Here is a 12,976-nt window from a genome sequence, read left to right on the forward strand (position 1 = left end):
TGCAAAGATAAGTAAGTACCCGTGCTACATGCCTCGGAATTTTGAAAAGAGCCAAACCAAAAGCCAAAAACTCTGCAAAGAATACCGGAGTATGATCAGGGATACGAACGGAATAGCTGAAAGCCAGATCCTGTGAATATATCCCAATCGCCGCCTTCTCACAGCTCCCGGAAACATCAGTGGAGAGAACAGCATGATAAGGAAAATGCTGTTAGTATCCAGCAAGGAGACCATTTAGGATTTTTGCGGGCATGTGTTTTGCATGGGACGGAAAGATATGGTCGTAATAGAAGACGGGATCAGCCTGCGTGTCAGTAACTTGTTGCAAGGATGTCTGATCGACCTGAAGCGGGGCTAATGGGGGACTGCTGTTTCAAGGGCGCACTTTCTCTTCTACTTGTTCAGCATCCATGTCGAGGTTTTCAGGATGCGATACATGGTACACGTTCATGAACCGTCTTCGAGACGAATGTCTAGCTCCGGCAGCCATGCTTAAAAAAATGAAAACAGCGAAATACATTTTCTTCGACAACCACTGAAGCGATTTCCACAAATTTTGTTGCATCTGAAAGGAAGGATCCAACTCACCTTCGTGGGGGGTGCATTGAATGGATGGTTGCGAATTCACATCGCTCCGTGCTGTATGTAGTGGCATATCTTTAGCATACATAGCTCAACGTAAGAAATAAATATGGAGGATAGATGGTATTCACCCCCTATTTACGAGGTACATTGAGAGACCTGGAATGGGAATTGTCGGATATACGTGTTAAAGGAGAATACCTTAGCAATCTGCGATAAGGTAAATTTGTAAACACTTTAAACGTGAATCTATGTGTGCCTTGAACTCGCGTTTCACAGTGCAGTATAATTTTCGCGTTTCACAGTGCAGTATAACAGACTATTGCCGACGCAATGATCTTTTGCGTGCAGGAACAAGAGGCAGCAAAAGTTATGAAAGTGTGAAACAGAAAAAAGTATTCTGGAAATTGACGGGAAATTGACGGATTGGTATGGTGAGTGATCAGCGCTAGCTGGTTTGCGAAATGATTATCGAAACTATGACGCAATGCATAACGAGTTTGAGGTTGAATTTTGTGATGACGATGATTGGTCAAGGTTAGGTATTGACGAGTATGCTTTTGGCCCCAGAACTTTTAAGCTCTGCGCCATATCCGTGTCCTACATCCCAACTGCCCCTTCACGGACAGCGATCGTGCACATGGGCGTAATCTCTTTTCGCTGGCCTCCTCAACTCGTGTTTCGTGACGTTCTCGACTACGCTGGGTTCATTTAGAGAGCGAAGTACCCCGATTCAGCGTCGACTACAGATTGCTTGCGGCTCATGACGTCGCAGAGATCGACGGGCGAAGTGTGACTGAAACTGGCCAGAGGCGACGACGAAGTAGAGAATGCTTTCCCGAGTAGGGTTTCGGGGTGCCTGGCGGCATTTTGTTGTGCTGCGCGTTCCACCCGATGACGACGAAGGTAGCCCGTGGCACGGGCTACGTGCGCGGTGTGGTCACCAGCACGAGGGCGAGCCGAGGCTGCGCGTATGCACACTACGCCGACTAATACGCGAAGCCGCGGATCTAATCTGACTCAGCAAGCCTAAGAAATAGAGCCAGTGTGTAGCGAATACAAAACGAAACACGACATCAATGGGAGCCGAACAGTCGAAGCATGTCGCGTGGAGTGATAATAAAAGCCGACACCATTAGCGTCCTTTAAAGAGCTAGCATTGTGCTTCTATTTATTTTTCTTTTGATCGCAAACAGTTTGCATTTGTTACGTTGAGGCTATCCAGCTTGCAATGCCGAAGCAGGACTCCCCTTGACCTCCTGGTTCTGCGCCTTGCTGTCTTGTGGAGTGTCCTTGGAAGGTGCCCTGGTGTTACAGTGCACAGGTGTGGTCGTCGGTGCGGGGGCGGCCGTCGGTAGAGTGCGGTCGGTGGACATCGTTGCGGGCAGCCCGCTGCCGTCGTACATACCGCCACAGGGTCCGTTGGCTGTGTCGGATGCCCGGATGGCCACCGTCACTGTGGCGAAGGCACCGCAGCACGGAGGAGGCACCGCACAGGCCAGCCTGCTAGAGTGCCGCCTGGACATCCTGGCGCCGAGATGGTGGAGGACAGCGTCGATGGATTTAACCAGGCGGCTCCAGCTGGTCCGTTGCCAAGTGAAGAAAAACGAGGCCAACGCAAGGTTGGCCCCGGAGGACGCCACCATGGGAAACACGTCCTTCCACTTCGGAGGCAAGGCTTCTTCTTCGGCGGAGCCAGTACGTGGCGGCGCGTGTGAAGGGGCTCAAGAGCGAGTGCACAGGCGCCCCCTGGAGTCGAGAAAGGAGTGAAATGGCCTGCATCGACGAAAAATATGCCGATTAATGGCGAGGCGATCACTCGCTGTTAACGACCTGAAGCACAGGTCTGAAGTGAAAATCTTTTGGCAGTGTGCGCGTGGCGTTGATGTGTTGAAAGTGGAAAAATAACTGTCAGGGGAACAGCAGGGTTGGTAACAGAGATGAGAGAGAAGACGAACAACTGAATGTCCATAGAGACGATAAGAGAAGAAAAGAAACACATGTCCACATATACCAGAAACAAAAACTTTATTTATAGCGGACGGGGCTCCTTTCTCTGTGCTCCTACACAACACCCTAGTGTTACTCTGTGGCTTTTAGCGTCGACAGCACGGTGACAGTTGTGCTCAGAAGGGGCCCCAGCGGATCATGGTGACGCCGCTGTTGCTGCGCGGACAGAACCGCGGCAAGCTGCCGACCCACGGTCGGTGGCTTTAAGGGATGACCCGTTTTCCGAGGAGCAGCCAGGACTGCAGATAGGGATACAGTCATACGTGGGAGCCGATTGCTGCGAGACTGCCGTTCTCGCATATCCAAGCGCACAACCGGCAAATGACGTACAGTGATTAGGTGCCCACCATGGGGACCAGTTACCGCGGAAAGCAGTTGGGTCTCGAGGGGGCAGCCGTTCGCCAATTTGTGTGCGCACGAGCGGATAGCGCAACGCAAACGTCGTCGCGAGCAGGATGGGCGCCGTGGTCAGGAGGACGAGCTTGACAAAGCGCGCTCGTCGTGCAGGGTGCTGGAGATGCAGAGTGAAATTTAGGCTCTCCGAGCACGAGCAAAAGCTAGCAGAAGCGGAGGCTGTGATTCCACTTCAAACGGAAGCGAAGGGACATGTGAGACAGCTCAGAAGGCGCTTGAGGCCGGCGAAGAGGATTACCGGCAAGGCGACCGCAGGGCGGAAGCACAAGTGGCATCGGCAGCAGATCAGGTGCGTTTACCGACAACTCCCAAGCACAGGGAGCTCACGTTCCAAGGGTAGGAGATTAGCATCGTCAAGAGACGATCGACGCGGTCAGCTCGGCCTTGCAATCGAGTAGAGGTGAATCAGGAAACGCCTGAAACGAATACGCTGGAAGAGCCGTCCAGCCGAGTGCCGGCACCGCTGTCAGACGTTACAATGGCGGCGACAGCACGGCGACACTTATGCCCTGAAGGGAAACCAGTAGATCATGGTGATGACGCAGTTCCCGCGCGAACAGAACCGCGGCAAGCAGCAGATACAGGGTCGCCCGGTGCAGGGTCTGAATGGTCCGAGAACCGACGCCCCGCTACCATTTAGAGCCGCAAAAGCAGTAAAAAAGTAGTGAGTTTTTTCTTTGCACAAGCGATGGCGATGCATGCGCGAACAAAGTGATCTGTGGGGAGACAGTGCATACGCGTCAAGAGAGTGAGTTGAAGACGATGCAATTGACTGCGGATAGAGGGGAAGAAAGAACCGAAGGCTGCGCATGTGCACAGCGCGTCAGGTTACTCAGCTGTCTGAAGTGGCTTAGCGTGATGAATAAGTCAGTACGGAAAGAGAGAGAGCATAGATGGATCGCGAACTAAGAACTGCAAAACCAAGCAAACAGGGTACCTGTGGTAGCACAGTGTTATTCATCGTCTGATGTCTTGATTGGCAGGCGTGGTTACGAGGCCTAGCCTACTCACTGACGTGTATAGTTACTTCGTGCTTAAAGCATATTTGTGACGTTTCGCCGAGTCGAGTCAGTGCGATTGAACGCGGTGCAGATTTGTCGTGGCGTGACGCGGTGCGTCGCATACAAACATGCGTGGTGCAGCGCTGTAGAACATAGCTATTCTCAACTGACCTGTTCACGCCGGTGCTTCCCCCGTTCTAAAACGAGGTGCTCACGACAGTCCAGTAAACAGTATGACGGTGCCCGGGGAGTCCTTAGTGCCTGTTTCTAATCGTCGCGTTTTATGTGCCATATATATGAGAACCTGTCAGGAATTAAGAAGTCAGATGGCCGTGTGAAGTTCTGAGCACGACATGCTTCGCACCTCTGCGAGTGTTTTGGGAGGGGCCGCCTCGAACACAAAGAAATTCCTTTTCTTGGGAGATTTTCAAATCTTCCATGAAAACCTTCCGCGTAGGTGTTTTCTGCCAAAAGTCTCGTACAAGCAATAACAATACTTATTTTAATCAAAGAACGAAGGGGTTGGGACGAATCGTGTACGGACACGTGTCACTGTTCTCGATCCTTCCTGGAACATAGACAGAGCTCTCGAACACTGTATCTCGCCTGCCACCCGCGGCCCCTGGCCCTGATGGTGTGACTTCTTCTATCATTAAAATTTTGTTCGAGGAATCTCCCACCGACTTACTGGCACTTATAAATTACTCTCTCAAGGGGCCATGGATTCCAAATGAGTGGCGTCTAGCAAAGATTATCCCGGTGCTTAAAAAGCAGGGAGATGGTTATGTGTTAGACAATATAAGGCCAATTTCTTTAACTTCGAATCTCGTTAAGTTAATTGAGAGGGTGTTGCATGGTAGAATAATGCCTATAATTTCAGAGACTGGGTTGTTGAACCCTTGCCAGATTGGTTTCAGACCAGGATGCTCTATATGGTGTGCCCATACCGATCTGGAGAGCCGCATACAGTTAGCTCGTCGCCGAAACCAATACGCAGCTCTTGTTACTTTAGATGTATCTAAAGCTTATGACAGCGTTGAACACAGGATGCTCTTGCAAAGACTACAGGCAGTAGGACTTCCGAGATACTTTGTGGCTTGGGTTGCTGAATTCCTTGCTGACAGGGAATTTTACTGCTTCCAGAACGGTGTTTCATCAAGCAAATTTCGACAAGCGAGAGGTGTGCCCCAAGGGGCGGTCCTCTCCCCTGTACTTTTCAGCATCTTACTCAGCAGTATTCCCTGTAGTCCTCAGGTGTCCACCTATGTGTATGCTGATGACATCGCCTTTTTTGCTTCACAGAACGACATTTCCTCTTTGTACCAGTCCTTACAGTCCTACCTGAATGTCCTAGACCAATGGTTAGGAGACATTAATCTGTCCCTTAATGTCAATAAATGTGCTTTATTGGTTTTTCCGCTCTCTCGTCCAGTTAATATCTCTATTGTTTACCGGAACCATGTAATTCCTCAAGTGCAAAGTGTCAAATACCTCGGAGTAACTTATGATCCTTCTCTTTCCTGGGGGGCCCATATCGAGCAGATCACTGCGAAAGGAGTCCGATCAGTCGGTATGCTGCGTAGGCTGAGCAGTATTCGTTCTGGCATGAGAAGACACTCACTTCTTATGATTTATAGAATGTACGTCCGTCCAGTCTTAGAGTTCGGCTGTGTTTTATTCTCTGGTGCGCCAGCGTATAAACTTCGCCCCTTGATTCTCTTGGAGCGGGAGGCGTTGCGCCTTTGTTTGGGCCTTCCAAAATTTGTGGCGAATTCCGTTTTGTACCTGGAAGCGTATTCCATCATTGACTTCTAGATTTCGGCTCTTAACGGTGAAAACGTTCGTAAGAATGTGCGATTCTTCGCTTCATGCCTCCAATTTGATGTTCTTTCGTCAGCCTCGGTCATTTTTCAACGAATCCTGGTCTCGTTTCCGTACCCCTCAGATATGTCTTGTGCAGTCCCTCCTTGTCCCCTTAAACGTCCGCATTTCGGACATCCGTCCGGTATGCGCCAGTTCTTCATCTATTCAGATTGTCTTCGATGACATCTTTCAAAAACATGCAAAGTTAATGCCTTTCCATTTGCTCAGCGGTTTATTGCAGGATTACCTGCTGTGCTTTAAATCTCATGTGCTCATAGCGACAGACGCCGCACAGTGTGAAGAAAAGGCCGGTGTTGGCATTTTCTCCATCTCCCTTGACTGGTCATTCTCACTCCGCCTTCCCGATTACACCCCTATTTATTTGGCCGAATTTCTAGCAGTGGTCTTAGCGTTGCGCAAATTAAACAGCTCCTTGTCATCTGTCATAATTATGACAGATTCATTATCGTTGTGTTCCTCTCTCACCGCATCTACAACATCTCAGGCTCTTCGGTTACTCAAATGCTTGGTTCCACCCCACGTGTGTTCATTGCGGTTGGTCTGGGTGCCTGGGCACAGAGGAATCCATTTGAATGAGGTTGCCGATACCCTGGCGAAGGCATCTCTTCAAAGCCCAGTCGTATCTGTGCTTCCACCCAGCGCATATATTACGGCGGCCAGGTTTCGCAGGTATCTGCTCTTGAAAGAATTCGCAGCATCAGCTCTGACCTCCTCTCCCGAATTCCGGCATCTCCTTTACCCGTGGTGCAGTAAAGGATGGCGATCACGCAAGCTTGAGGTTTCCTTCACGCGTCTACGTTGTCGCGTGCCTCACTTAAACTTCTACCTTTATAGATCTGGTCTGGCGGTCTCCCCATTGTGCCCGTTCTGCGGAGAACCCGAAACGATAGATCATTTCTTGTTGACCTGCCGCCGTTTCTCCTCTTTACGGAGCCGCCTGCTGGAGCTTCCGTTACGACAGCTTGGTCTAAGTCTGTCTGCCGGGGTTGCTCTGTCTCTTGGGGCTTCCTCCCTTGGGCACAGCAACTGGAATGTGCTCCCCGCCATGAAAAACTTCCTTACAGACACTAAACGGCTGCCGTCTTAAACTCTGTTCTTTCTCATGATCAATATTCCTCTGGAACGAAAGCTTTCTGAAACGTGGAATATTTAGCCCCGTTCTCTATTTCAGTCACCGATCTCACAGCATTTGTTTACCCTGTTTCAATTACACATCTGAGATCCTTTCATTTATTTCCTAATTGCTGTTATTATCATAATTATTTTATTTTTCATAACCATTATTTTCTTGTTTAACATTTTGTACACCTATCAGTTGCCGCCTGTGTCTTGGCCAATCCCCCGCAGTGGGTACGCGCCATTATCTAGAGGACAACAACAACAACAACAACTTCTGCCAGTCCGCGGCGCTGGCATCTGTGAAACAAAAAAAAAATCTACGAGCTGAAAAGTGGAGCCTGCCCGACCCGTGAGCGGAAATAGCATTATGGTGTCCACAGCTTTCGTGATTCATAAGCAACAATTCAAGCCCCTCAGCGTGGCACAGCGACCATCGAGACGCGAAAATGCCGTTCTTGGGCCTTCATCGTTGTTGTTTTTGTTCTTGTTGCCTTGGTGGCATGCACATACCCACGACGGGGGATTGGCCAGGGTTCAGTGAGGAGAGCCCAGAGTAGGTAAATTGGTGCCAAGCTAATGGATTACCTTTTGTTGCCAAGCTAATGATTTAACTTTGGGTACGTATTCCGAGGCGACGACTACGAAGCTGGAGCAGATGGAGGGCCCGCGCACCGCCTAACCCCTGCAGGCCCGGAACGCTGACGCGACATTCCAGGCCTGGGTGGTGGTGGTGACGGTCGCACCTCCTGCTGCAGCTGCCGTTCGGCCCGGCGCCATGGCGCTGTGGCGCGCCTCGGGTCCCCGGCATCAGCGAGAAGGGCACGCTGAAAACCGAGGCGCAGGTCAACCCCATCGAGAGCCTGCAGGCGACCATCGCGCTCGTCCTGGACGTCGCATGCCGGTCTTCACCTCCTCCGGGCGCCAACACCAGGAGGCTTAAGCGTGACGACGAGGAAGAACGCAGCCACCCCGCATCCAGAGGACGTTGTTGGCGGACCAGCAGAGCGGCGGCAGCGCTCTCCCCCCAAGGGCCTGCCGACGCCCGCTCGTCGCGACCACGTCGGACCTGGTGCTAGCGTCCTCGGGCGTGAGTAGACGGGTGTGCAGGAGGACAAGCCAGAAGCGACTACTGCGTAAGCCTGGCTGACAGCGAGGCGTTCTCTACGGCGGCAATGCAGGAGTTCCAGAAACCAAGGAAGCAGCCGCGAGCCGGATGCCCCGAGATGGTTCATGGTGGTGGCGAGTGGGGAGCTGAAGAGGCCGCAGCTGCCCGTTAAGAAGCTGCGACTGCGCACTCCACGGAGAGATCTAATGCCACGCAGAGCGGTTTCAGCGAGACTGCCGAAAACAAGGTCTATTTCTCATCAGCGACGGATTGCAGCACAGAGTGGCTTCAGCGCAGCTGCCAGAACCAGAGCGGATCTCTCATCATCATCGACGGAATGCGGCGGCGGGTTTTCATTCTGGCGGAGTGGAACATTTTTCGAGAGCAGGCATGGAGCGAGGACTGCGCCTAGTGCGCCAGGCAACGAGAGAGAGAGAGAGAGAGATTTACATTTTTTTTCTGACACTACTGAGTGCCAGGATTACGGGATGGTGTGGAACCGCGATCAGGGATGTGCAGACACACACATGGCAAGAGAGCGAGAAACTTTACTCATTGATTAGAGCGACTCCAGTACTCAAGCGGCCAATGGGCTATGAGGAGCGAGCCTACAATTGAGAGGACAATGCGGCAAGGCTCCTTCACAGCACATTAACTTTTCTATTTCTAACTTTTCTTTTCTTTTCGATCTTCTCGCGTTTAGCAGCGCACAATTCCGTGCTCGATTTTTTTTTGCTTTCTATCTTTTCGCGCTCACTTTTTCTTTTGCTTTCCATTTGTCCGAATTCGCTTTTTCTTTTGCTTTCTATCTTTTTGCGCTCGTTTTTTCTGTGGTTTCTATCGTTTCGTGTATACCAGCAAACCTTCATTTCTTGAGTGAATAGTAACGCTTTTGTGTGTGCTTTTTTTGTAACTTGCGTGTGCTGTGTCAATAAAGGTAAAAAAAAGAAAAATTAAGTGTATCTCGTACCATAGCAGGTGAGAGTATGAAATGATTTACAAGTCGTGACACATTGCCGGGTCGAGTCACAGGTGCTACTAGCCGTACACTATGAATCTGTGTCTCTCAGGATATGTTAGTTTTTTTAGAAGGCGAACGCCCGCTTTTGTTTGGACTCAGCGACACGTGGCCCACTTTCTCGCTTTCGCCCGTAGCCGTGTAGAGCCACGTTGGTTTTGACGTCAACATCACTACCATTTTGGATTCGAATGAGAGAAATGCATAGCGTATCCTAAGATGGCTCAAAAAGCTTCCACTCGAGTCTTGAGGAGCTACCGTGATCAGCCACTATTTTTGGCTGCACAATGCGCTCGACTTGGTTCGCCACTTTCGGTATGTAGGGACCCGCGTGTCCAGCTCCGATAACGTGCCGGGGAAGAAGAGGTGGCACCAGAACGCGCTACACAGATCGCTGGAATGCGCCATTAACATTCGCGGGTGACGCCGCTCCGTTCCGTCGCCCTCATCTATTGCACATCCAGGCACCACTTCTTCTACTGCACGTGGCCGACACTGCTGGAGGGGGTCGCTGCATACGATTTAAATTCCGCCGCTTTCATTTCTGCTATTTTCATACTGGTCAGCTAGTTCAACGCCTCTCACTCCATTCGCAACGTCCCTTTCGCTGTTTGAAGAGCCATATCTTTCGGCCGTTCTTCAGCGGCCTTGGCAAACATTCGCGGCGCAGAACGAACGGATGAACGATGATGAAGACGACAACATATGACGCATAGCGCAAGAAGCTAGCAGTCTATAGTGAACTAGAATAGATTCTAGTTCACTATATACCAGTCCGAGCACGCAGCACGAGAGGTTGCCGCGATGGCCGAGTGGCGTACTCCAATCGGCGATCCGATGGAGCCAGGAGTCCACGGACTGTAAAGACCTTACCGTCGAGGTCCATGCAAAACTTTTTACCTCAATTTAAATCGCCCATTAAAACATCTTCTTCGCTTTCGTGGAGCAAGAAGACTTGCTCAGGACAGCCGACTGGAAAATGCTATAAGGAATCCGCAAACAAAGCTGCTTTGGTCGCCCCCCATCTGGTTCGAAGCAGCTGGTATTTCGAAACGTGAAGGGACGAACGATAGTCGACAACGATGAGAGTCAAAATTTCCTTGCCGTCGGTCTTCGAGACCGCCTTTGCAGACCACAATGTCGCCCTTGTCTCACGACGTGCACCGCACGGCCTGCCGGAACCGGCAACTGATACTTCCGAGCAGTTGGCGAAACTGGTGCAGGTCAAATAGTCCAGTTTTATCTGGAGTGTTTTATGTTTTTTCTTAAAGCACAATCTAGTACGCTACATAGATTTCTTTGTTGTTGTTTTTTTATTTTCCTTTTCGCACTGCAAGCTTTCGCAGACCTACAGGACTACGCCCCTGATCACACCCTCCGCGAAGCCAAGGCGTGGCGTCAGCATCGCGTCGTACCTGCGGCACGTTAAGGAGCCCTACTTCACCACCATGAAGATGCCCGTCGACAGCCTCAAGAATCGCGGTGCAATCGCCTATGTTTGAGCACTTTCGGCTACTAATCAAAACACCAGTCTCCAACTCCCGGATCTTTCAAATGGCGAGCACTCCCCTTCAAGTGGCCCTGCGTACTTAGGGCAAGTGTTACTGGCGCAGTACCAGCTGCAAGTATATATGTGTAGGTATACGGATCGTTGATAACTGTCTACCGAGGAGCAGCAGCAGGGGCGCCTGACGTCTTGTCCGCTGTGACGGCCCTGTGTTTTTACCTTAGCAAAGAATCATGTAAATGGAAAGCTCGAACCGAAGACAGGCGAGCTCAAGAATAAGCGCGAGAAAATAGCTCGTCAGGACTTGCACCTCTAGACTTATTTCGCGCACCGCTCTTGAAGACGCTTTATGCGAAGCACGGTGCATATAAGTGGCGGGCTGTGTTAGGAAACATGTGGGTGGTGTGTTGCTTTGAAAAAGAAGCACCCTTCGGCCGTAGGACGGCGGAACCGCGGGCTGCTAGAGCAGCAGTAAGCTCAGATTATCCGTGTCTTAATGCACACAAGAAAAAGGTGAGAGAGACTGTGAACCATGTGGTGTCCGGCAGCAACTCGCCGTGCTTCGGCCTGCCGGTGTCGGTGGCTGTCAGCGGAGGCAGCGGCGGTCGTAGCACACCGGGCGCTGATGGCCCGAAGATTGCGCACAACGGGTACAGCCCGCCCATCCACCTCTTCTCGACCCAAAACGTCGCCTACACTCTGGCCGCGCAGGCAGGCGTCCAGCTCGGCCAGGACAACCTCCAGCCCAGTGGTGAGAAACGCGACCGTCACCTTGATAAACATATATTGGGCCAAAGACGCTTCTCCTCGTCCCGAATTCTAAGGAATGTACTGAGGTCGAAGGAAACGGCGTGTTTCGCTCACCCTATCAGGTATGAAAAGCTTTAGTTCGTGCTGGCCATTTACATTAACTTATAAAAGCCACAAAAAGGGTCATGCCAAGATAGGCTTTTTCAGCCAACTCGAGGCCGCTCGTCCGCCAGGTAGTACAATGACTAGACGATGTCTTTTTAGGGCCGTTTCACATGCATGCGATTTTCGCCTGCGACGCTGCGAATTCTGTCAGCCTGCGACTGGGCAGGGCCGTCGGTCTAGCCGCAGACTGCCTGCGATCGAATTCCGTCCTGTTGGAATTCAGTCGCAGCGTCGGTGTGTCCGCTCTGCGACTGACCAATGGGGAGCGCCAAGACAGCGTGTGACGTAGCGTCACGTGGGAGCTGTTGCCGCGGCGTAAAAAAACTGCTTATTCTAATGAAAACATACGAAATATATCCTTGTATCTAAAAACACGCTGGTCATAACATCATCAACACACTCCGTGCGGCGTTTATCTAGCGTTTAATCGTGGGTTTCCTATGCGAACATCGAGCAACCTTGCGTGTCCCTCCGACCGAATTAGCTGGGTACGCGTTGCATGTGAAATCACTGAGCGAAAATCGCACTGCGGCGTCACCGACTAGGCCGACTATTTTCGTGCTACTCGCAGCATGTGAAACGGCACTTAGTCATCATGCAGTGACGTATGGGCATCTGGGTGCGTTTAGGTGTGCTCTTGTATGTTAGGGAGTTAGAGCAGTGCTGGTAATATAAGGAAGGCTCCAGGGAAAGCTCTATGGAGAGCTGATAAGGACCACTTTCTGCTTGATAGGCAATGCAAAGCGTCCTTTTCATGCTCTCGTCCGCTCCCTGTTCAATTAAGCCGTCTCGAAGTTACTCCCAAGATCTACACCGCGCCTGTCCGTCTGCCGGAACCGCCGTGCGGCAGTTAACGCGACCAGAGGTGCGAGGGCGGCACCGGCGAACTCTTTGAAGCGTTTTCGTTTTTTTCTCTATTCACACATTTGCCGAAACATATACTGCATGTTCTTTGAACGTTTTATTATTTTATGCAAAATCTCGCAACCTAGGAGCGTTTTATATCTTCGCTGATAAAGTTTAGAGCTCTTCATTTCGTGATCTCGGTTAACGCGATTTATATGAGCGACCCAGTATTACTGGCACCACAAATTACATACACGTAGACGCTCGCTAAACGAGAAAGTGCCGGACTTCATGAATGGTAAAAACTACTTTTCCATCGCAGTCTTTAGCGTTGTTGCCCCTTTACATGTATATCCACCTAGCCTGTATAGCTTTAGTATGTATATATATATATATATATATATATATATATATATATATATATATATATATGCTTAATGCTTAATTGCTTAGCGAGGGCCTCGGTTCTGGCAGCCTTGATGCCATAGGAAGCATAAGAGGGTTCTCACGCAGCTTCCACCCTCTCCGTTCGATGACGTTCTACGTCACACCTGAGGTAACTCAGGACGTTCTAC

At 50.7% G+C, this 12,976-nt stretch overlaps 2 protein-coding genes across 5 annotated transcripts in view; one reads left to right on the forward strand and one right to left on the reverse strand.

Moving 5' to 3' along the window:
* The window catches only part of LOC149353471 (uncharacterized), a 106,219-nt gene that overhangs the window by 41,577 nt on the left and 51,666 nt on the right, over nt 1–12,976 (reverse strand). The window lies entirely within an intron of this gene.
* LOC149353473 (uncharacterized) overlaps nt 1,477–12,976 on the forward strand; it is a 48,837-nt gene continuing 37,337 nt past the window's right edge. Inside the window, exons 1-4 of the mRNA XM_089585134.1 lie at nt 1,477–1,536; nt 1,900–2,280; nt 7,766–7,981; nt 10,480–10,629. Coding sequence (XP_089441260.1) covers nt 1,477–1,536; nt 1,900–2,280; nt 7,766–7,981; nt 10,480–10,629 — 807 coding nt within the window. The remainder of the gene's footprint in view (nt 1,537–1,899; nt 2,281–7,765; nt 7,982–10,479; nt 10,630–12,976) is intronic.

The sequence above is a fragment of the Amblyomma mixtum genome, chromosome 3 (genome assembly GCF_055824585.1).
Source record: "Amblyomma mixtum isolate Tamu chromosome 3, ASM5582458v1, whole genome shotgun sequence".
Lineage (NCBI taxonomy): Eukaryota > Metazoa > Arthropoda > Arachnida > Ixodida > Ixodidae > Amblyomma > Amblyomma mixtum.